The sequence below is a fragment of the Malaya genurostris genome, chromosome 3, assembly GCF_030247185.1.
Source record: "Malaya genurostris strain Urasoe2022 chromosome 3, Malgen_1.1, whole genome shotgun sequence".
NCBI lineage: Eukaryota > Metazoa > Arthropoda > Insecta > Diptera > Culicidae > Malaya > Malaya genurostris.
This window is the reverse complement of record NC_080572.1, coordinates 165,129,077-165,154,969: the sequence shown is the minus strand read 5'-3', so window position 1 is coordinate 165,154,969 and position 25,893 is coordinate 165,129,077. Positions and strand designations below refer to the sequence as shown.

At 35.3% G+C, this 25,893-nt stretch overlaps 1 protein-coding gene across 1 annotated transcript in view; it reads right to left on the bottom strand.

The window, feature by feature from the left end:
• Positions 1-24,942, bottom strand: part of LOC131438290 (tyrosine-protein kinase receptor torso-like) — a 33,364-nt gene extending 8,422 nt beyond the window's left edge. Inside the window, exons 1-5 of the mRNA XM_058608189.1 lie at positions 24,502-24,942; positions 19,139-19,274; positions 6,886-7,025; positions 6,411-6,663; positions 6,177-6,348 (exon numbers count right to left, since the gene is read on the bottom strand). Coding sequence (XP_058464172.1) covers positions 6,177-6,348; positions 6,411-6,663; positions 6,886-7,025; positions 19,139-19,274; positions 24,502-24,669 — 869 coding nt within the window. The 5' untranslated portion in view covers positions 24,670-24,942. The remainder of the gene's footprint in view (positions 1-6,176; positions 6,349-6,410; positions 6,664-6,885; positions 7,026-19,138; positions 19,275-24,501) is intronic.
• Positions 24,943-25,893: the final 951 nt, after the last annotated feature.

Sequence of the window (25,893 nt, the reverse complement as noted above, 5' to 3'; positions counted from 1 at the left end):
ATGCACTAACTTTAACTACTAATAGGAAGCAGGGTCGCAGACCAAAAGGCACATAGGGTAAAGTGTTATAATATGCCCCCCTTAAGAAAACATTGAGATATTTCCAAGTGTATTGATATATTTTCCTCGAGAATGTAAGTATTTCATTGCAATACGGATGAGGAACATAATTTTCAATGATTCCAATAGAAAAGATGAGAATTGATTGATATAAACACATTTTCCAAAACGGCCACATTCTTAGTTATTTTCGCTCGCCTCAGACATAATGCCCCAGCAGCCGTAAAATATGTCTCACAACAAATCAGTGGCATGACACACAACAAAAGACATTTTATCCCGCAACAATTATGCATTGTGCTTCTTGAAATGTCCATAAAGTTACTGTTTTGAGATAATCAGTATGTCAAAGAAATGGTGGATAAAACATCTATTTGGTCGAAGCAAAACTTTACATCGAAAAGCTGCCAAATGAAATTTTTAGTTTGTTCATACTTTCCTGCAAACGACAACCACCAAACTTGCATAGCAGAAAGATCCTACGAAAAGATAGTGTTAGTGATAAAACTTTGGTTCAGAAAAGTCTTCAATGCTTAAGAAAGGGAAGGGGGCATTTTGGCTAGCAGGGGCGCTTTATAAGACTTTCCCCTACATATACTTTGTGGAAAGCTTAAATCAAGTAATATAAAGTTACGAAGTGTGTAGGGTGGCCTTTTTAAATTGTGTGAATGAGACAACAAAATATAGAGAGCTTTTTTGACCATTTTCTTAGGAAACCTTACATTAATAAAATTGTTTAGCTTCATATCATGCGGTTTTTGGTGATATCAACCGATAAGTTATCTTTAGGCAACAACATTTGCAAGAAATTGCAGTCGAGGTATAAAAATAGAGCATTAGTTTTAACACCAGACGAAAGAGAAGACTTTTCACTATAGCTTACTATTATGACTTACTCTCAGCGAGTACCGAGCCTTTCGGAATTCCTCTTCAAAGTGAATGTTGATTTATCACAAAAAAATCTCGATATTACCGACTTCAGTAGAAAACGTAATAGAATTGCAGTAAGACAACAGATTAGTTACAAATTCCCTAAAACCAAACAAACTTGTTTTTGTTGGTTATTATTCTTTATTCTTAATCTGCGCATGATTTTATACTCAAGTTCGGGCATTTCTCTTTTTAAAAAATGTCTAGACTCATAGTTTACATAATTTGATCTGATACTTTACCGTGGACGCCTGTATGTAACGTTGAACCACTCACGCATTTTATTGAAATATTATCATCGACCAAATGCTCCAGCATTTGTATTATCAACCAACTCTTTAGTGTTCTTAAAAATAATATGCCGCGCTGCTCTCACCAACACCAACAGTGCATATTTGAAGCAAGAAATTTAATATAAAGTTACTTCTTTGTGCTTCATTTGTCAATATACTGTAAAAGTAAAACTAAGCGTCAATTAAATAAACGGTCATATTCATTGAAATTAATGTATTCCAATTTAGTTTTACATCGAGAATGGTTTTGAATCGATTTTTTTATTCAACTGATGTCCATTTCATAGTACTACTTATTTAGAAATCGTGTGAACTTCATTATTTTTTTCAGTGTATGGCTTAATTCATTAGGACGTATTTCGTAGAACGACATGATTTTACAAAAAGGATTCAGCCTTTCAAGCAGGCTACACTTACACATTTCAATACATAGAAACTAATCGCAGAAGACTTGAATTTAATCGATGTTTTTGAGCGTACTGGTAATGGTGTAAGATATCACCCTTGAAATGAATTGGATTGGAATTAAGAGAACGGATTAGGAATATTCTATTAAAAGAATAAGTACAACTTTTCGAAATTTAATGAGAACGTTAACATGCTTCTTTAGTTTGATCAATTGCATACAAGAATGCATCATGAAATTATATTCAATCATAACACCATTGCACCAAAGCTACACTAACGACCGATTCCAATTTTTGAACATTTCCTACAAAGCACCTTTTAATAAACCAAAAATAATCGTTTTAGTAAATGTTTTATCTAAGAAAATGGTCAAAAAAGCTCTGTATATTTTGTTGTCTCATTCACACAATTTAAAAAGGCCACCCTACACACTTCGTAACTTTATATTACTTGATTTAAGCTTTCCAAAAAGTATATGTATGTGCCTTTTGGTCTGCGACCCTGCTTCCTATTAGTAGTTAAATTTAGTGCATATAAAAGTTTAAATGTTAAATAACTTTTTAAGGAAAATGCTAAACCGTACACAATCTTCAACAAAAATGTGTAATTTTATGTTTTTAGTAATTGTCTCGAACATAGTAGACACTGAAAATAATTTCGAAAGAAGTTATGTACAAAAAATTGATTTTAAATGGTTTCAAACGAAAATGCTTCATATATCCGAAACTTTTTGCGTTAGACCTGTAGCTCCTTCGGCAAAGTTTTTTCTCGTTAGAAGTTCTAAAACTTTGTAGAAGACATCGTTTTTCTATCTCTTAAGGGAAAAAAGTTGTTGAAATGAACTTTTATCGTAGTAGGCTTTGCACATTTTTTATTGTGATCAAATTACGAGGTATATTTTTGTGAATGAGTTCTCCAAACGAACTATGTGTATCGGATCAACGGTTTAACGGCTAGAGAATTAAGTTTTTGTCGATTCAAACCACTGTGGGATGGTACGATCGAACAAAATTCGCCGTCGTACGAAGTTAATTATCTACAAAACGCTGATTAGACCGGTTATCCTCTACGGGCAGTCCTGAACAATACTAGTGGAGGATCAACGTGCACAGGGTGTTTTTGAACGAAAGGTGTTGCAAACCATCTTCGGCGGAGTGCGGATGGAAGACGGTACGTGGAGAAGGCGAATGAACCATGAACTGCAGCAGTTGCTGGGAGGACCAACCCTCGTCCAAACGGCCAAGGTTGAGCAATTACGGTGGGCCGGGCATGTCGTTAGAATGTCGGAGAACAACCCGGTTAAAATGATTCTAGATAATGATCCGACCGGTATAAGAAGAAGAGGCGCGCAGCGGGCAAGATGGATCGACCCTTCGCAGCAACCGAGGCTGGCGGCGAACAGCCACGAACCGAGTTGAATGGAGACGCCTCTTGTATACAGCAGAGACCCGCGCGGTCTACGACTGAAAGAGTAAGAGTAAGGGAATAAATCATGAGTTTTACACTTGTACGAATTGTGTTGGAAGTGTTGTAATACAAGGTATCCCGAGAAAAATTTCGAATTTTAAATTGCAGTAATAAAACCTGTTTTAATCCACAATGTCACACATTCTCATATATAAACGTGTGGTATTCTTCAAAAACAAATTTTCTTTGATTCTTAAAAAACAAAGGTTTGTCCATAAACTAGTATAACCTACCATCTCTGAGAAAACGAAAAGAGGTACTTCCGAAACCGGAATCTGGGAACCCGATAATCGAAGTTGGTTTGAGAAAAGTGACTGGGATCCATTTTTGAGTCTATGGTTACAATCTTCGGTCATTCATCAAATACCCAAGAACAAGGAAAACAAAATTAATGTTTGGCCGTCTACTGACAATGACTACCGATTGGAATAGTTTTGAGGCAAGTTTAGAAAAATATTTTACTTTTTATTTCTGGTGCTTCCGGAATCAGAAACCGAGAACCAGCATAGCCGGAATCGGGTTGTTTGGTTGTTTATTGACAATGGCTACCAATTGGAATAGCTTCGAGCCAAGTTAAGAAATCTTTTTACGTGTTTTGTTTCGCCGCTTCAAGTGACGGTTTCCAATTTTTAACACACTTCACCCTATAATTCCGGAATCGGAAGTCGGATCCGGATGAAATTCGGAAGTTTTATATGAAACCATGTGACCTTTCATTTGAATCTAAGTTTGTTGAAATCGGTCACGCCATTTCTAAGAAAAGTGAGGAAGTAATTTGAAATAAGAATTCTCTCACTAATCATACTGTATCTCCGGAACCGGAAGTCGGATCAAAATAAAATTCAGGAACTTTCTATAGGATAATTGTACCTTTCATTTGAATTTAAGTTTGTAAGAATCGGTTCAGCCGTCTTGAAGAAAAGTAAGTGCACTTATTTTTTTCACATATCACTCTGTAATTCCGGAACCGGAACACGGATTCGAATAAAAGTCAGGAACTTTGTGTGGGGTTACAAGACTTTTCATTTAAATCTAAGTTCATGAAAATCGTCTCAGCCATCTCCGAGAAAAGTGAGTGCAAAAAATCGTTACATACATACATACATACAAACACATACAGACATTTTGCGTACTCGACGAACTGAGTCGAATGGTATATGACACTCGGCCCTCCAGGCCTCGGTTCAAAAGTCGGTTTTCACAACGGTCACTCAATCGAGTGTCATCTGAGTTCGACTTCAATCTTTCACGGCATAAAACAAGAGCGAAATTCTTACATAGTATTAGAATTAATCATTAGGACCACATCGTGTCTGTTGATTTAACAATAAATAAATAAATAAATATGAGAAAGGCAAAAAACGGTTAAATAGATTTCAATGATTATACATTTATTTGAAAGGTTGATTCATGAAATTTATCTATGAAAAATGTTTGGTTCCAACAGGACGGCGCTACGTGCCACACAGCCAACGAAATAATCGATGTCCTGCGAACAATCTTTGAAAATCGAAATGGTGATGTGAATTGGCATTCGAGAAGCTGCGATTTGACACCGCTGGATAATTTTCTTTGGGGAGCGGTTAAAGATAAATGTTACGCCAACCATCCGGAAACAATTTAAGACCTCAAACACGAAATTCAATTTTCTATTGATGCTAAAAGGCCAGAAACAATTGAAAATGTATTTGAAAACTGCGTGGATTGGATTGGTTACTGCTAAGTCAGCCGTGCACACTTAAAATTTCTTGCTGAATCTCGGCAAAAAAATGCCGAGATTTGCACAGCCGAGTGCTCGGTAATCGTCTCGGCAAAATGTATAATTACTGAGAATCTCGGCAATCTAAAATTGGTCAACTGTCAATTATTGCCGAACTTGCCAGCAGAAATTTTGCTGTCAGCTCGGCAAAAGTTATCAGGATGGAATCATGAATTGCCGAGTCATCAGTAATCGAAAAAAGGAAAGATATTTGTTTTATTTTTGTATGAAATTAATATCACAAAAGGTAATGTTAGTGAAACGAATATTTTATTGATGTTCATTTCAATATAGCAAACCAAAATAGCGCAAACACCAAAAGAAAATATCACGGCTAAAGACAATTGTTTCTAGTGCTCCTCACGCCTTTACTGTAAATAAGCGGATATAAATATATATATATATGCAAATTAGATGGTTTTCGGTTTTACTTATCTTTTAACAAAATATACAAATCCTTTTCCTTCATCCAATTTAGATGTTTTCCAGTTCCACGAGCAATGGCGACGTGATGCTTGGAAAATCGAAAGGAAACATTAGATGACAAGTGTCTCGCCGAGTTTCAGTAAAATCTAAGTCGCTGTTCGAAATCTCGGCGAACGGTTTTGCTGATCTCGGTATATTTGTAGTTTACTGACACGTTCAGTATAATATTTTGCCAAACTTCAGCAAAAGAACTCGCTTTACCGAGATATCAGCATAGAACTTTAACGATTTTCGGAAAAGAGCATGTTAATTACTGAATAGTCAGTAAAATTAAGTGTTGCCGATATAATTCGGCATTTCATAATGCCGAGCTCGAGAATCGGTTTTAAGTGTGTGGGGGTCACATTTGAACGTAATTATTTTTTAGAAAAATTTCATGAATCAACCTTTCAAATAATTGTGTAATCATTGAAATCTATCAAACCGTTTTTATTATTGCATTTTTAAATTGTAATAGACATGGTTGTCGTTCCGGAACGAAGTGGAAAATTTTGTAAGATTGAGATGAGCGGTCGAGTAGGTGACAGTAGTGACTGTTTTCACTGTTTCAATGTATTCCGGCACAGCTGGAATGTATTCCCTCTTCAGCAAACAAACTGAAGAAGGAGTTGTCAGAATAATGTATCAAATGTAAGGCTTAGCAAATACCCAAGCTCGAAAACACCGTTTCCTTATTTACTAATAACAACTCGACATAACAACAACGACTTCTATTTAGTAATAACTTTTTCGAAAAAATAATGCTGCATTTCCAATTAATATTGTTAACCTACCTAAGGTAATTTAACAAATTACCCTCACTGCAGTATTCCGTAAGCAGCATCATGTCGTTTACATTTTTAGTGTAATGGCCAATGATGCACACTACGTTAGGATGTCCTCCAACCGACTTCATAACCTCTATTTCTCGTCGAAATTCTTTGATATCTTCCAAGCTGGGGCATTCTACGGGGAAATAATACGAAACGATTTACGTGAACATCGGAACTTATTGTGCTAGTAACTACCTTTTAACATCTTGACAGCTACTTGAATGTACGGCTCCAGCGGTCGAATGAGAATTCCTTTGCGAACTAAACCGAAAGCTCCTTCACCCAAAACGTCTAGTAATTTAATTTGATCAATGGTTATTTCCATTTCGTCATTAATTGGAGTGATCAAGTCGTTAGGGAAAGTTATCGGTTGCAAAATGTCTTGAATGCTTTTTATTTTGATTTCAAAATCAGAACTAGGGTCAACAGGTGCTTTTTGTTCCAAATCCTACAAAAAACATTTGAATTTGAAGAAACAACTGCAATTGTTTTTAGTTATTGGATTATTTAATTGTTCTATCTGTTAAACCAATACATGCAAAAACAGAGAAATATATTTTTGTAAGTAATCTGTTCTACTTAATATTTAGATCTCCAATTTTCCCAAAAATTTATGACCCTGGTCTGAACAATCAGAAAAGCTAATATAAAAAATTGTAACACCGTTTACCTTGAAATATTCGCATCGCTGTTCAAAACGCTTGATTTTTGCTCTCCTTCGGCATATAAGTGATATGAAAATTTTCATCAAACCTATTGTAAGAATAGGTGTTAGAATGATGACAGCCAATCGTCCTCCATGCCAGTGATCTAAAAGAATAGACAATCATGAATATACATTATAATGTCAAGAAATCTTATTGTCTAATTCCAAAGAATTTTGTTGTCTATATTGATATAAATTGGTGATAAAAATTTACATCGATTCCAACTGATCAATTCGTGACCAATTGACATTATTTGACTCTTTCTGTTATCATTTTGATGATTCGATTCTGTTGGTTCGGTGGTACTGGAAAATTTTCGCAAATATCGATTATCGATCCGTTTGATGTTAACGTAGTTTGTATATATTAAAATTTTGTCATAAATTAAGTTCTGGAAAGTTTTTCAGGCCCAAAGAGGCTAATGACCTTAAGGTTCAAACCTCTATAATAATTAAACGCTAGCTTGTAAGACCAGTGCCCAATTCATGAAGCCTGCGATCCGGCTCATGTTTTCTAATAATAATAATAATAATAATAATAATAATAATAATAAAACCATACAATCTTAAGCTATAAGAGAATATGTTTTAATAAATTCAAAACGTTGTGACTATGTTAGAATTAAATTAGGATAAGAATATTATGTAAAAGTGATGCTACGGCGAAGAAAAACTTATGTAAACTGCCTTAAGAAATAAACGTATTTATGGAAAAAAAAAACCATACAATCAATAAACTGTGTTTACCTTTCTCATGTTTCGTCAATGCACCATTAGGAGAAAGGAATGACGAATGAAAACTTGTAACAATAAATATTACCCCTGAAACAGCACTCGAACCATTTGTGATTTGCAATAACAATTTTTATTATGAAAACCAAACATCTCAATGGTAGAAATTAACATTATTCAGTTTGAAATAAGAGTTAAAATATCAAAAATAATAACAAAGTCTGCATGAGAATCTAGCAACAAAATATAAAATTCTGTGATTCAAAGCAAGAACAAATTATTTGTAGAAGACTAATTTTCCAATTATTTTATATTCTAGCATTCATAACAGAATAATGTCAAGAGCATTTCTCTAATCTGATTTTGATGCAGTTTATTCCTCGGTTTATTCAATAGTATTTTTTTTTGAAAAAAGATACTGGATCAATTGTACCTAATGAAATTGGAATAACTAATCAATAACGAAATAAGATATAATAACTAATTTTGATGCTAAATGGTGATGGTACAATTTGTTGATTCCTTCGATGAAATATCGAGAAATTATCAAGTATCGCTATGACAGCACAGAAACATCAAGACAAGATGGCAAAATTTGTTATTATTTTGATCGTAGTTTGCTATTTACATCTAGGGGAGATTAGTGCACACCTAAGCTTTTTGAAGTATAACAAATAAAATATTACTTTTATCAAGATCATGAAAACGTCTACGAAAACATAAAACCTTGTTTTTCAATATCTTTAAATGAACGATTACAATTATTATGTTACTTACGAGCATGAAAGCCACAAAACAATCGTGTTTTGTTCCTAATAGTGCGCAAGGTAAGGTAATAGTGCGCAGAGGTACACAATTATGCGCACAATGAATTTTCCGTAGTACTCGAATACTCGAATTTTCCGTAATACTCGGAATACTCGAAGGTAACTTCGTTTGGGTCGAAAAGCTTTTATAGGCCTATTGATCCTGTAGATTACACCGTGAGATAGAGGTTTTCAGAGTTACGTGATGGTAAAAACTCCACTGCGAATAAAGCACGCAGCGGCAGGCCCTACGAAGCAGGACAGAGTCAAAACCGCATAAAATTGAGGATTAAATCGGGGAAATAAATGACAATAACAATAATACATAAAATACACAAATAACATTTTCAACGCCTGAGTAGATGCTTTGGCACTATGGAATTTGTTTTTGTTTCGATTATAGAGGTTTTAACCTTGTGGTCATTCACCTCTTCGGGCTAGAAAAACTGTCTGAACATAGGGTTGGGAATCGAACCCAGGCGGGTTGCGTGAAAGGCATCGACTTACCCATCACGCTATAACCGGTCTCAATATGGAAGATGTTCCATTTGAGGAACCGTTTCATCCTATATTATCGTGAGATGGGCAGCGTTTCGTAAATTAAAGAAGCTAGAAAGTGTTGCATATGATAATTTTCTTAAATTGAAGGTCGCAAATGATATGAGTTATTTTGTGGAAATCATGAATTTTAAACTCGTTATTAGGGTTAGATTCCTGCGGTTAACGAGTTACGACGCGTTTCTTTTAAGAAAGTTATAGGTGTTACGAAATGTTATACATGTCGCTCTTTTGTAAGTTATAGGCATTACGAAGCGTTAGAGGTGCGTTACTCTTTTGTGAATCATAGGTGTAACGAAGCCTTATATGCGTTACTTTTTAGTAAGTTATGGGCGTTACGGAGCGCTACGAAACGTTACTTTTTTGTAAGCAATTGGTATTATGAAGCGTTACATGCGTTACTTTTTGTATAAATTATAGGTGTTACATGCGTTATTTTTTAGTTAGTTATAGGTGTTACGGAACGTTACTTTTTTGTAAGTTAAAGACGTTACGAAGCGCTACATACGTTACTCTTTTGTGAATTACAGGCGTTACGAAGTGTATCACGCGATATTTTTTGTAAGTTTTAGTTGTTACAAAGCGTACCATCAGTTACTTTTTGCGAGTTATAGGTGTTACGAAGCGTTACATGCTACATGCGTTATATTTGTGTGAGCTATAGGCGTTACGAAGTGTTACTTTTTGATAAGTTTTAGGTGTTACGAAGCGTTACCTTTTGTAAGTTACAGGCATTATGAAGCATTACTTTTTGTAAGTTACAGGCGTTACGAAACGTGACATGCGTTAGTTTTTTGTTAGTTGTTGGCGTTACATGTGTTACTTTTTTGTAAATTACAGGCGTTACGTAGTGTACCACGCGTTACTTTTTTGTAAGTTAGAGGCGCTTCGAAGCGTTACATTCGTTAATTTAAACAAATTTTAGGCGTTACGAAACCTTTATAACTTTTTTTGTAAATTTTAAATGTTGAAAAACGTTATATTTTCAAAAGGTACAAGCGTTAAGAGGTGTTATCTCCGTTACTCTTTTGTAAGCGTTGCAAAAAATTTAGCATTTTAATTTTTACCATATTAAGGAGACACTTATTTGCAAAATCTGGCCCCTCCCGAAATCAGAAACAAAAAATAAAATAAAGTTTTAGAAATATAATGGGCATGTTGATCCTGTAGATTACACTGTGAGATAACTTTCCCCTTCCAGCCGAGCTTAAGCATCTCATCAATGAAAACCACTCAAGTCTCCGATATACCGGAAAGTACCGATAAAGGTCTTTTACCCTTTACTATCCGAACCGGCAAAAGAAGAATGCAGTAGAAAGTAACAACTTCTGGTAGCTTTGACGAATCTAATAGTAAATGGTAGAAGTGCTTTATCGGTATTTTTCCGGCAGATGTTCAAGCTCGACTCCTTTGGTATAAAGTGAAAGCTAAGATACTAAGATACTTGTCTTGTCTCGTCTCAGCTTCTATATTTTCACATAAATAAAATCACTCAAAATCTTTTGACGTAGGACTACGTTTATGTTTTCTACACCAGTGTGCAAATTCAAAATACAGAAAATAATACCGTACAAACAGGTTTTGAACATTAATATCTCAATCATTTTGAATTGATTTTCAATATCACAAACACAAACATCACACAAACTGCTTGGAAATATTTCTACACATATTTCAGATAATTGGTGATTGGAACTTCAGTTAGGAACGAAAATCATTGTCATGGGTTCCTCTAGCAAATAAGACAGTTTCGTCTGTACACGGTTTTCATAAGATTTCTGGGTTTCAATGAGTGCGTTCGCATTTAATAAAATTACTCATACAAAACAAGATTCTGTATCGAATAGACTCCATCCTTATAGAATTATTTGTCAATTACCTGAATATAGACTTCAGTTGTAGTGATGACTGTCTCGTTCGAGCCAAATATTTTTCACTTGCGTGTCTTTTTCTGATCAGTAAAGGACAAGCAGTCACTGGGGGCTAGGTTATTTTGAATAAGGTGGATGAGGAAACAAATTGCAGCCCAATTCGTTTAATATTTTCATTGACTTATGCCACGATGCATTGTCTTGGTTAACGGTGATTTTTTGGTTCATCTTATGAGGTCGTTTTTTATGATTTTGTACTTCAAACGCATCAATAAATCAATGTAATGATCACTTTTGAAGGTACTTTCTAGCTCAAGGTAGTCGATGTTAATGATATCTCGAGCACCTCAGCACCTCTGCTACCTGGTACGTTTTCGGGTGACTTTTCCAGTATGAATACTGGTATGACTCCGGATAAAAATAGTGGATCCATGTTTCGTCCATTGTTCATACAAACGCATTGTGAGCGAATGCGGCATCCATTTGGAAAAGATCTTTTTTATGCCCAGATTTTCGTACAAGATCGTAAAAGAACTTCCAGTTTATGTGCTAACCATTTCAACACTTTTTTTAATGAACTTTATGAAAACTTGCTTTTTTTCATTTGGCCACGTTCAAAATCAGAACACCACAAGTCTTTATTTTTCAATGGATCCGAGTGCGGGAAATACTTCTCAAGCTAGTGCTGGGTTTGCGCTGATTTTTTCCCTTTAATAAGCTATGTTTTATCAATACACGGTTTTATCAATGTTTTATCGTTATTTCCATTTTTCATAAATGAATTAGTAACGCCGCTTATATGTAACGTCTTATATTCAGTGTTTGTGATGCTATTGATGTGAAAATTTGACACATGTTCTCTGAAGGTTGGTACTTTCGAAAAATGAGATTAGTTCGACATCACAAGCGTCATCTCTGGGTCAGTCCCGGGACTTATTGATCAATGCGTTATGTACATCAGCGACTGGACTGTTCATGGATTTGATTGAAGATCGGTTGTTTCTTTGTATTCGAGGAAATGCTGGATGATCTGGAAAATTCTCAAAGAAATAATTTCGAAAATTCGCAGACACGAATAAGTAAAAACGGATCACGAAAGCCTGCTGCCTTTGTATTGAAACTAGCTGGGTCCTTCGTTACATGTAATGTTTTATAGATACAAAACATTAAGAAAAAAACGACCTTGCACTTTTAAGGGATAAATATAATTTCCATTAGAATAAAGGAGTACAGTGGAACCTCAATTTACGCGCAGACCCGGGGGTGCGTAAATAAAATTTCGCGTAAATTAAATAAAACATCGCGTTATTTCAATTTTTTCTGGTAAAAAAAATTCAAATTTCATTTGATTTTAGTGTAAATAACATGAACAATCCTACTACGTCCAATGCTTTAGCGCATGAGGACGTTCTGAGTATATTCTGTGACTATGGAAATGCTTAAGAGATGTTCCAAGATCCAAGAACTACTTGGAGTACTGTCCTCAGGAACTACACTGTGTCACAACAAGAACTACAACGGCTAATACAGTTTTTGTTTGTAGTTCAAACACACAAGTACACATTGTTTACTGTTTATTTTTAACTGTTCCAGTTAGGTTCCCAGTCGTCCAAGAACTTCAGTGAAAACAGATCTAAAGATCTATACGAGCATGCAGCAGTTTATGTATAGTTTTTCAATGATGCTCATAGTCGTAAAGCTACATACTGCTCACTTCTGTATTTTTATCTTTTCTCGGAACATTCTCAGCCGTTCAAGAACTTCAGTGAAAACAGATCTTAAGATCAATACGAGCATTCAGCAGACCGAGAACAATAAGTTCGTTAATGCACTTTGTTACACTGGTAGATCTTAAGGCCTAAACTCTAGGAAGTTTTCAGATGGATCATCGGTTACGTTGGTAGACCTTGATGCATTTTCCGAGGAGGTTTTGAATGAGCAAGTTCTTCTACAGATCTTATCACAGTATGTCAATTTTCTGTAAATATTATGTCCATTTTCTGTAAATGCGATTATTTACAATAAGACGAAACGTAAAGATAGCGATACAATATTTGTTTTCAAGATAATTCTTGGATGCCCACGCTCTTATTTAGATTCTTTGAAATTAAACAATTCATTAATGTGCATTTTATAATATTCAATTTCCTGAAGCATGTTAGATTGTTTTGTAATTATATAAATTGAAATTTCCATCATTATGCAAAAACCTTTTTTTACGCGATCATCGCGTAGATTTAATAAAAAATCGCGTTCTTTCGAATAAAACGCGTGTAAAAAGTCGGGTTAATTAAATTCGCGTAAATTAAGTTCGCGCAAATTGAGGTTTTAGTATACTTTAAAATAGTGGGTCGTTTCCCCTGGTATGAAAATTACCTACCTGAGTTTTACATGTTTCACCGGCCCTGGTCAAAACTCCACTGCCGATAAAGCACGCAGCGGCAGGTCCTAAGAGGCAGAACAGAGTCAAAACCACATAAAATGGAGGATGAAACTGGATTAAAATAAATGACTACGACTGGACGACCAGAAAGAAAAAGTGCGTGAGCATGCCTTAGTTAAGCAAGATTCTGCAAATGAGAAAGATATCCTGCCGCTGGATCCCGGCCATACTTATTTAGAGCTAGTAAGTCGAATGCAAGCGCACTTCGAGTACATGTTTGGTTTAATCCATTATTATATGCCAGAGAACAGAATTATTACCTGACAGTAGACTGAAGCCAGCACGAGTGTTTCGAAGCGGCACGAGTGCCTTGAAGGGCATCTCAATGGGACGGAAAGATCACAATGTCGGTTTTCAGTCGGTGTTGAACAGTCGTTCGCACCGCACGCGTATAGCTCTTGGCTCCTGGGATTTTTTTCTGGCTACCTAGAGTTTCATTGATTCAAGGCTTCAGTCTTTTTCAAGGCTACCTGAATCACTAACTAAGTGACTAAGTGATACAAAGAGTGATATTAGAGTGACTAAGTGATACAAAGAGTGATATTAGAGTGACTAAGAAATTAATCAGCCTTTTTTAAGGCTAGTTAGGAGTCTAATCGAAGACTAATTTAGCCTAGTTAATTTAATTTAAAATTTCATTAATTTCAAAAATGCCTGCGTCCAACCGGAAAGGCAACAAGTCTAAGGCTAAAAATAATTCAATACGGAATAAATCACAATCCGTTATTCAACATTTTTCTAATAACATTCACGATCTTATAGAATCTGAATGTAAAAATAAAAGACAACGGACGGATTTCCCTTCCGTTGATCCTATGCCGTCTAACAATATTTACGAGATTCTTCCTGAATCCGATTGTAGCGACATAGAAGAAAATTCTTCAAAAATTCCCAAAATGGACGCTTGTCGTTCTGGGAAGAAACATCAATCTATGCCACCAGTGACGGTGATGATTTCCGACTTCAAAGCATTCCGTACTGAGCTTTCTACTTTTCTCCCGGAAGTAAAAGTCTCATTTCAAATCGGACGAAGAGGAGAATGTCGAGTCTTGGTGGATGGATTGGAAGATTACGAACGTCTTATTCGATATTTGTCCGAAAAACTTCATAAATTTTATTCATATGATATAAAATCAGACAGACCCTTCAAGGCTGTCTTGAAAGGATTATCAAATGATCAAAGTATTGATGAAATTAAAAATGAAATAAAAGAATTGCTTGGTTTTGCCCCTTCCCAAGTAATACTTATGAAAAAAAGAGCGAATGGTACTTCTAAACCACGCTCTGGAATTTCCCATGAACTTTACCTAATACACTTCAATCGAAGTGATGTAAACAATTTGAAAACTTTAGAAAAAGTACGTTTCATTTCCCACATTAAAATTCATTGGGAACATTATAAACGGCATAATCGTATTGCAAACTTAACGCAATGTCGTCGTTGCCAAGGCTTCGGCCATGGAACCAAAAATTGTCATATGGATATACGGTGTTTGAATTGTGGTAAATCGCATTCGAAAGACGTTTGTCCAATGAATGAAACCACTGATAAATTTTCATGTTCAAATTGCAATGGAAATCATAAATCCAATTATTTGAAATGTCCTGTCAGGGAAAAAATTTTAAACGCTCGTTCGCTTAGACAACAAGTCAAATCAACGACCTTAAATTTACAGAACATACCTGAAAATTCTTCTAAGGCACCTGCCAATTCGTCTTCTAACGAAAACAATTTATTGACAGGTAGATCGACCTCGTCATCATCTTCTTCTAATGTCAGTTATGCTGGTATATTAGGTAGAAATCTATCTCCTATTTCTTCTAATGTAAATAATCAAAACACAGGACCGCCTTGCAGTTCTTCTTCTAACGAAAACAATTTATTAATAGGTAGACCGGCCAAATCATCTTCTTCTAACGGCAGTCTACCTACAAATATTCCTTCAATGCCATTCGCTTCTTTAAATGAAGTCGATTTAGGCGATATAACTGAAAATAAAATGATCTACCTACAAGATCAACTTTTTCAAATGATCATCCAAATGAATTCGACTTCATCACTTTTTGAAGCATTTCAAATCGGATGGAAATTTGCAAATAATATTATAATGAATTTAAAATTTAACAGTGATGTTAAATAATTATTTGAATATTTTAAATTGGAATGCTCGATCTTTGAAATCGAGTGAAGATGAATTTTATAATTTTCTCAAAGTTCACAAAATTCATATTGCCATTGTGACAGAAACTTTTCTTAAACCAAATGTAAAATTGAAAAGTAATCCACATTATGTGGTTCATCGATTTGACAGGTTTACTGGAATTGGTGGTGGAGTTGCCATTTTTGTCCAACGGCAAATTAAACATCGAATTTTACCTTCTTTCAATACTAAAGTTATTGAAAGCTTGGGAATCGAAGTTGAAACCATTCATGGAATTTATTTCATCGCTGGAGCATATTTGCCATTCCAATGCACCGGCGAACAATTAAATTTCTTTAAAGGCGATTTGCAAAAACTTACAAGATATCGATCGAAATTTTTCGTAATAGGGGACTTAAATGCTAAGCATGTCCAGTGGAATTGTAGGCAAAATAACAGTAATGGTAAAATACTTCATAATCAACTCTCAGCTGGTTACTTTACAGTTCTTCATCCCAGTAATCCTACTTGTTTCTCTTCCGTGAAAAACCCGTCTACAATTGATCTGGTTCTAACAGATCAAAGTCACATTTGTAGTGAACCGATTACTCATGCTGATTTTGACTCAGATCATCTTCCTGTAACATTCAGACTTTCCAACGAAGCTATAATTAATCCAATTAGTTCTATTTTCAACTATCATAGAGCTAATTGGTTGGATTACAGATCTCACATTGAAAATCATGTGGATCATGAAACTATTTTAGAAAATTCTGCGGACATCGACACAGCAATTGATAATTTGAATCATTATATTATCGAAGCTAGAAATCTTTCAGTTCCCAAAGCTCAAACTAAATTAAATTCTCCTATCATCGATGACAATCTTCAACTGCTCATTCGGTTGAAGAATGTTCGTCGACGACAATATCAACGTTCTCGTGATCCTGCTATGAAAAACATAGTTAAGGATTTACAAAAAGAAATTAAACATAGATTTACTCTTTTGCGAAATGAAAATTTCGCTAAAGAAGTTGAACAAATTAAACCATATTCTAAACCTTTCTGGAAACTTTCTAAGGTTCTTAAGAAACCTCAGAAACCAATTCCTGCTCTCAAGGAAGGAAATCAAATACTTCTTACAAATGGTGAAAAAGCTCAAAAGCTAGCTCAGCAGTTCGAGAGTGTCCACAATTTTAATTTAAACGTTGTGAGTCCTATTGAAAATGAAGTCTCACTGAAGTATGATCATATTTCAACCCAAGTGTTATCACACGATGACATTATTGAGACGAATTTTGATGAAATTAAATCAATTATTAGGAAACTCAAAAACATGAAGGCTCCTGGTAATGATGGAATTTTTAATATTCTTATTAAAAATCTTCCCGATGTTGCCTTGAGACTCCTGGTTAAAATTTTCAACAAGTGTTTTTCATTAGCTTACTTCCCAAAAAGATGGAAAAACGCTAAAGTAATTCCTATCCTAAAACCTGATAAAAACCCAGCAGAAACATCAAGTTATCGCCCAATTAGCTTACTTTCTTCTATCAGTAAACTTTTTGAAAAAATTATCTTGTTAAGAATGATGACTCATATAAATGAGAATTCAATTTTTTTACCAGAGCAGTTTGGATTTCGTCATGAACATTCAACTACTCATCAACTTGTCAGAGTAACGAACATGATAAAATCAAATAAATCTTCTGGGTTATCCACTGGAGTTGCTCTTCTAGACATAGAAAAAGCATTCGACAGTGTTTGGCACAAAGGTTTAATAGCAAAAATGTCTGATTTCCAGTTTCCTATTTATTTGATCAAAATGATTCAAAATTATTTAACTGATCGTACTCTTCAGGTTAGCTATCAGAATTGTAAATCTGAATTGCTACCCGTACGAGCCGGTGTTCCGCAGGGTTCGAGTGTAGCTCCAATCTTGTATAATATTTTCACTTCTGATCTTCCAAATCTACCCGTTGGTTGTCAGAAATCGCTATTCTGTGACGACACAAGTCTGTTAGCCACAGGTAGAAATCTAAGAGTGATCTGCAGTCGCCTACAAAGAAGTTTAAATATTTTCAGTGATTATCTGTCAAAATGGAAAATTAAACCAAATGCAGCAAAAACGCAATTAATTATCTTTCCTCACAAGCCAAGAGCTTCTTTTCTTAAACCAAACAATAATCACATTCTCAAATTGAATGGCTTGGAATTGACATGGTCTGATCAAGCTAAATACTTAGGTTTAACGTATGACAAAAAGCTCACTTTCAAGGATCACATTGAAGGAATCCAGGCAAAGTGTAATAAATATATTAAATGTTTATATCCTCTTATAAACAGAAATTCTAAGCTCTGTCTAAAAAACAAATTGTTAATTTATAAACAAATTTTCAGACCAGCCATGCTTTATGCGGTACCAATTTGGTCAAGCTGTTGTTCCACCAGGAAGAAAACGCTTCAAAGGATTCAGAATAAAATTCTGAAAATGATTCTGAAGCGTCCTCCCTGGTTTAGTACAAATGAGTTACACAGACTCACAAATATAGAACCATTAGATGTAATGTCACATAATATTATAAGCAAATTCCGACAAAAATCGATGCAATCTTCAATTGAATCGATTCGCTCTCTGTATTAGTTAGTAAGTTAGTATATAAGTTCCTTTTCCCCATTACACAATACAAGTAGGTTTAGAATTTTCCCTACACAAAAATCTCAGAATTGCGGAAGCAAATGATGTCTTCATGGTAATAACCAAATCATATATATATATAACAGGGCTGAAAAGTCACCACTTGTGGCTGAACACCCAATTTAAATCTTAATAATATAATTTTAACTCATATTCCAATAAATAGTTATTTAAAAAAAAAAAAAAAAAAAAAAAAAAAACAATGTCGGTTTTCTGTGATCGGCATTTAAAGTAGGAATGTAAATGGTCTCAAAATATATGGCAACATCACAAGTCTTGTGGATTGTTTTTATATATAAATATTTAGAAGGTCTTAGACATGTGATACAAAAATAACGTAAACGTAAAGAAATGTAATAAAATAACCTTCTCTCGAAAAAATTTTATTTGAATACTCCATCATGACAGTTCCAGTGGAAATGTTCAAAGTACCTGCTAAAAACGCATGTAAAAGGCACCCCAAGAATAACAAACAGGGCGAGGGCCCCTCCCGAAAAGAAGTCCTGGATACGGGCCTGATTTCATCTTAGATTTCCCTACCATTATAGGACCTTCCCCTTATTTAACCCTAGAAGCCTCTCGTGACTTTTTCGACACATAAACGCTTTCGTGGGGCACATTTACATCCCGGAATTGGAATCTCTCTAATATGACTGCATTTCAATGTATTTACAAATAAACGGTGAAGTTGCATTCCGAAACCATTTGCAGCATTCTAGGGTTAATGTAATATTTGTACTCTTCAAGAAATTTTGTGTGTTGTAAGTTCGATTAATTTTACATTGAACTCTCCTCTTTACAAGCACTTACCACATCCTCCAACCATTTTTGAGTTGTGTAGTAAGTAGTTGTGCTGGTCAAAAAGTATTGATTTTCGGCAAATAAAATTAATTTCAGCATAACCTTAATTTTATCTTGTGTTTCAGTGTGTAATCAACAACGAAGACTATAAATTTGCTGCTAATACTTACCAGGAGCAATTCTACTGATGTAAAGGGGTTTTATAATACTTTGTGTAGCCGTCCGGTTGTTAGCATGGGATGTTATGAACACTTCGTATTGGGGTCCACGCATAGCCATATGTTTGATCAGCAGATTTGTCGTATTCTGTGAAATATCAATTGATTACATTATCATATTATTTCTATGTAAATTCGAACGAATTTCTGTTTTCTACTATGACGTCTCCTCTGTTGACGTTGGTTGAATGCGCAGATTTCAATATTTATTTCAATTTATTTTTCTTTTAATAGTCCGATGGAATTTTCTTTCAGAGCCTATTGACGGATTGATAAAAATTTTTGTTAATCCGGTGAAGATTGCACTACACAATCAAAAGTTTTGTAAATGTAAATGCTTCTTGTCCTAATAGCAATATTGCTCATGTAAGGGCCGGTTTTTGTTGCATTGTACTTGAATTTTGGTTGGATCAAGCTATCAACTAGTATGGTTATTACCACCATGTCATGTTGCGGATTTTTCGACTTCCAGTCAACGGATTGTGATAAAATCTAGTACAATATTTTTGCCTCGGTTCTAAGAAACAATACCGCAGAAAAACTAGTTTTAGAATAGCAGTTTTACAAGTGCTATAGTAACGCGAAAAATCTTTGTGAATGTACTTGTTTTCATCCTCCCCCTTGAATCAATTGATCGAACAGAGACAGCAGATCTCACTTCAACTTGTGGTTTCCGTATATGTGATGAATTGTGGAGTATTTTTTATCTTCGATCAGGTACGATCGGGTTCGGGTTCAAGAAATTTCTTACCCGACCATCTTTAGTGTACACTTCAGTGCAATCATTTGCATTCTCCTCAGAGAATTGTATTAAAGCTTGCTTCATTTAGAATTGGAACAAACTTTTGCTCATATTGTGGCGCTCCTGGTGGACGGATTTGGAAGTTCTTGGCGCCCACGTGTCGGGAATTTTGTCAGCTTCACATATGATTTTTGACATTCCGCAAATCGACTGTACTTTGTAAGCAATCAACATGGAAGCCGAAAGAAGGGAAAAAATGTGCACAGTTATTTGGAAAATCTATTGTGGTCTGCATCTAGGGTAGCTAAACTGCTGAAATTGCTCAGAAATGGCGTATCGCGCGTTATCAAACGGTATAAGGAAACATTGACGACCATTCGGAAGACTCAAGCCAATCGTCGGAGTGGAACTGTCGACCAGAAACTGCGTAGTAAGATTTTAAAGACGATTAAGAGGAATCTTAATCTGTCGGACCGTGATTTGGCCGGAAAATTCGGTGCTGCCCATATTACCGTGAGGAGAAATCGACTCCGGGAAGGAATCAAGTCGTATCGAGCTAGCAAACAGCCAAATCGGACCATAAAACAGAGTAGTGTGGTCAAAATTCGTGCTCGGAAACTATATGACCAGGTGCTGCCCAAGTCCGACGGGTGTCTTCTGATGGATAATGAAACCTATGTCAAGGCTGACTTCGGGCAAATCCCAGGTCAAAAATTTTACTTGGCAACGACTCGGGGGGATGTTCCAGTCAATTTTAAATTTGTTTCTGCCGACAAATTTGCAAGAAAATTTATGATTTGGCATTTGCAACTGTGGCAAAAAAAACGAAAGTTTTCGTTACAAATAAGACAATGGACATCGGAACTATACCAAAAAGAGTGTCTAAAAAACGAATTTTGCCGTTCATTCGATCCCACGACCATCCCGTAATGTTTTGGCCAGATTTGGCAAGCTGTCATTACAGCAAAGTCGTTCAAGAATGGTATGCAGAGAAAGGGGTCCAGTTTGTTCCGAAAACCTTTAACCCACCCAACTGCCCCCAGTTCCGCCCTATTGAGAAATACTGGGCAATCATGAAGAGGAGACGCAAGGCAAAGGGAAAGGTTGTCAAAGACATCAATCAGATGACTACCTGGTGGAATAAGATAGCTAAAACGATGGACGAAGATGGTGTGCGCCGCCTAATGAGGCGTGTCACAGGAAAAATTCGAGAATTCCTTCGAAACCGTGACGAATAATTTTATCCGTTTTTTCTTAAAAGTATAAAGAAAACGCTACATTTGTATAAAAAAAGATCTTGAATTCAATAATAAATAATTGAAATACAGGCAATTTTCTTTGTTCCAATTCTATCTGAAGCAAGCTTTATTTGTACTATTCGCCCACGGTAAGTTAGCAGATTTTGATGGAATTGGCTATCCCTTGTTAGACCGACCGACAGTATGAGTAAATTCTTATAAAAATAATTTTTCGTGATGCTTATAGTAAAAATAATTTTTCGTGATGATATAGTTCCACCTATATTGTACTGCGCGAACTATTTACTATCGGTACACCCCGGTGTTATGTGAAAGTTTTTTTACTAGTTGGTTTCCCCTCTTTTGTCAACACCGATCGGCTGCTTGCAGGGATGCCTGATTTCATCATAATATTTGAAAATGAATCATCACAATAAATTATTGGATTACGTTGATAATATATATATATATATATATATATATATATATATATATATATATATATATATATATATATATATATATATATATATATATATATATATATATATATATATATATATATATATATATATATATATATATATATATATATATATATATATATATATATATATATATATATATATATATATATATATATATATATATATATATATATAACTTTTTTAGCGATGTTGGAAGGTAACCATATATTTTTCTCAACGTTGCTCATCTAGATTATTTTTTATTGTGTTGGTAATTTTCATCCGAAATTAAGTGGCGGTAGACCAGAAGCAAGTAAATATTGTAACAAAACGGGTTTGATTTTATATTGCGTTGGAGGATGAGAAGTAGCACAATTATGTATATAGTTTTGGCAATATGTATTAAATCTGTATCCTGCATGAAATTCGCATGGACGTATACGAATCAAAACATTACAGGTAATTCTGTATAAATGGCAACTGTATTGGTAAATGAAAAAATAAAACACAGTCTAGATGACAGACAGGATGTTTTTGATAGGGTAACGTGGCGACATCATGACATATGTGTGTACTGTCCCAACTAAAGGAATATTCGAAATGACCGTTGAAATGATTGAAGAATCTAATTTTAGTGTCGTGTCTGTTAGTCTGTGGTAAAATTGCCCTAATATGTAGATTGTTTGAATTGTGGAAAAGTGATATCAGTTGGAAGACTGCGCTCGTCACACGATTGAATCAGTGCCATCAAAGGGAGACGAATATCATCTCAGCGGCAAAAAAACCGGCATGGTTCATTTAACATAGAATGAACACCAGTTCGAGATCGAGAATTTCTCTCGATGACCTGTCTGAGCATCACGGGTTAGCACACTGCTGTTGGGATTCTCTCTGAAGCAACAAACGGTCGCTTATTCTCGTTTTGCGATCCGATGCTATACGGATAATTGTGATAGAATCATTTTACTATTGCTGCTTATTGTAACTATGCGCTCTCTTGGTAAATTTCACAACAACAGCAACAGTAACAAAATATCTTTTTTAATAGTGTGAGAGCAACCTTCAAATGAGGTTTATATAAACATTCGAATTGGTTCAAGATAATAGATGAAAGACAAACCAGGTAGCTGAAATACCAATTACAGAAAACACATAAATTAATGGTTTACTCCTTCAGTTTTCATTTTTAATACTTTGCTCCATTTATAATTCTATTCATTCGAACTTGCTTACTACCAACAGCGAAGACAATGAAGCAGCTAGACTACTTGGCACTTGAAACTGAGCAAGGAAAACTTCTAATGACTAGGTACGATTATTCAACTGACAATGAATTCTGGGAGCTTCATTTGAAAATGACAGCAAAAGTCATATGACTTTGTATCGATATGCTGACGGTCAGTGGCCATAAATTTCATTTTTATCTCATATTCGATTGAAACTGAAATTTTACCGCACTACTCAGAATATGAAGTGGAGCGAAGAAATGTAGAAAAATTCTCTGCATTGAAAGGCAGCGAGTTCTTGTAGCATTTTCTGCCAGATTGAAAATGTTGTATACAATGTAGAGAAATATCGACTCGCTTTCTGAAATCACCAACATTGATTATTTTTATTTTTTGAGAAAAATAGGTTGCTAGATCAATATCAATTTGCTTTTCACCAAGGTATGGGAACCGGCATTCATTTAGGATCATTTGGTGAGATTGTACACCAAGCCATAGATGATAATTACACATCGATTTCACCATACTAGATCTGGTTAATGCTTATAATACAGTGTGGTGAGAAGGTGTACTCCGCCAAGTGGGGAATAACTGGAAATCTAGGATTATTCATACAGAATTACCTCTACGATCGACGTTTTAAGATTGGAATAGGCGGCTGACAATCTGCAACTTTCCAGGAAGTAAATGACGTGAAGTAAATCCACACGGATCAGTATTAGCAGTTACACTGTCACAATGAACCCTCTTTTTGTGGTCTTGCCTAAAAAAATCTACATATTTGTTTATGCGGTCGATATTAACATTGTTGTTACTGGAAAAACAGTTAAAGGAATCAGACGTAGATTACGGGTATCAGTCAACGTCATTAGCATTTGGACACGATCTTGCGGATTCAACATTTCTGTGCCCAAATGTTACATATCACACCACTGCAATTTCGATCGTTGATCTGAAGGGAATCCCGTTAAATTAGATGCTATCAATATTCTTTTTCGTCGTCAGCCAGAAATTCTCGGAGCTGCCATCGACAGAAAGTTATCTGTGAAGGACTGTGAGAGCCGTCTACGTCTCATACGGACTATCAGCAGTCGTCACCCCAAACTGCGTTATGGGTAAGCAGATCTTGCATCAGTTTTTTTATGGAAGAGAATTAACATGTTAAAACTCGAGCGGTATATTCATACTCGCACCTTTATATAACCGGTCAGTGTGTATTGCATCGAACCTACTACCGAGTACAGCTGCTAGTGATGTCTGCTTTGAAGCTGGACTTCTGCCCTTTCAGTGGCTGGTGGCAATCATGTTATTTGAATGTTCAATAAGTTTTCTGGAGAAAAACTCCAGCCAATAAATGTTTTCTGTTCGGATTGTCAAACGAAATATACTACCGATACACCGGCTCAAAAATACCTCTCACGGTACGTCTACACTTTATCTGCATCTGTTCATCAGTTGTATAAGAAAGCTCCTAACATCGACCTACGTTTTTTCTAAATCAACGAGCAGGTGTAACACATAGTATTGCTAGATCCTACCACTACTGATAATCTATCACTACCCTTTCCACCAGCGAATCTTCACCAATGGGTTCCGTGCTAACAATCGAGTTGGAGCAGGAATCTTAACTTTCTAAGCTTACCCCAGTAACATTTTGTGAATAAGAATGTGCGTTTTCATCGTCCACTGCTGGGTTGAGATCGAACAGCTTGACAATGTAATAATCCGGTAAGACGCGAGGTTTCTCCCAACTAACGTTGAAATGATAGATGTTGTCAGATACACATACCGAACTCACCCGTAAATCCATTATTGTTTCAGGAGCTAAAAAATAATACAAACGGTAAAACAATATTGAAACAAGGATTTGTGAATAGCTGCCATTTGCTCAAGAACATGAGAAGAACAGATTGAAATCGACCTCGATGTATTATTTTTACCACATATTCGACTACTGTTGTGCCAATCAGTACAACTGGGGGTGTGGAATGTATGCCATTTGAGTTCACTCTCACGTGCTGGATTTTTTGTATTCTTTGCGCGAACGGCTATTACGTATTCGGAGTTCAGTTTCAAAGAGGTGATAGTGTACCGGTAAAGTTCATCAGGCTGTAACGAACAAGAGCAATTGAAAGCATTACTGACTGGTCTCTGTTATGTTTCGAAAGTACCTGTTGCACATCTATTGGTTTCAACTGAAAGTCTGGCGAATGACTGGCATAGCAGAGAATCTCGTAGTGGCAAGTTTGATCTGAAAATATTATTTAACGTATAGTCTGGAAAAAAATTTTATAACAACCAAAATGAATTCATTAGGATTTGTTTATATAATTAACCTAATTGAGATAATGTAACGAATAGTCTTGATATCCGTTATAGAACGTGAACATAACTGTATCATCTAAGTCATGGCATTACACATTCCTTTTGTAGCATTTGGCCTTTCTGTTTCGACAGACTTCGCAGCCGATTCATAGCGTACAGAATCATTGCATGACTAGTACTACGATCCTACTGACACTAAGAATCCTTCCAAGTAGGGGCTCGAACATACGTAAACTGGCTTGTGAGACAAGCGCCCTATGCATTAAACCGTTATCCCGGGCAAATAGTAATAAGTTTGGGTGTACCTTAATTCCCGACCAAAAAACAAACAGGTATACAATTTTTCCTACAAACAAAAATCACAAACTAAGCTAATTAAATCCAGTAGATAATAGAATTGAACAGTCGTCAGTCGTATGAGCATTTCTGGAAAGGGTAGAATCAATTATTATGCAAGAATCTAATCGTCAATTGTCTCAATCGTAAACAATGTATGCGCTTTTAGTATAATAGATAAAAAATTGTATTTATTAAGTAAACCTAAGATTTTAATTTAACTTTTCTAATTGTTTTATTTTTAATGTCATTATGTTCAGTCGTACCTTGTGTACAATTTTGTAATTTTTAATTTAATCATGCTCTAACTAGAGAATATCTACCGAACATTCCTAACAAAAAGGTTCCAGTTTGTAAATTCCGCCTCTAATTT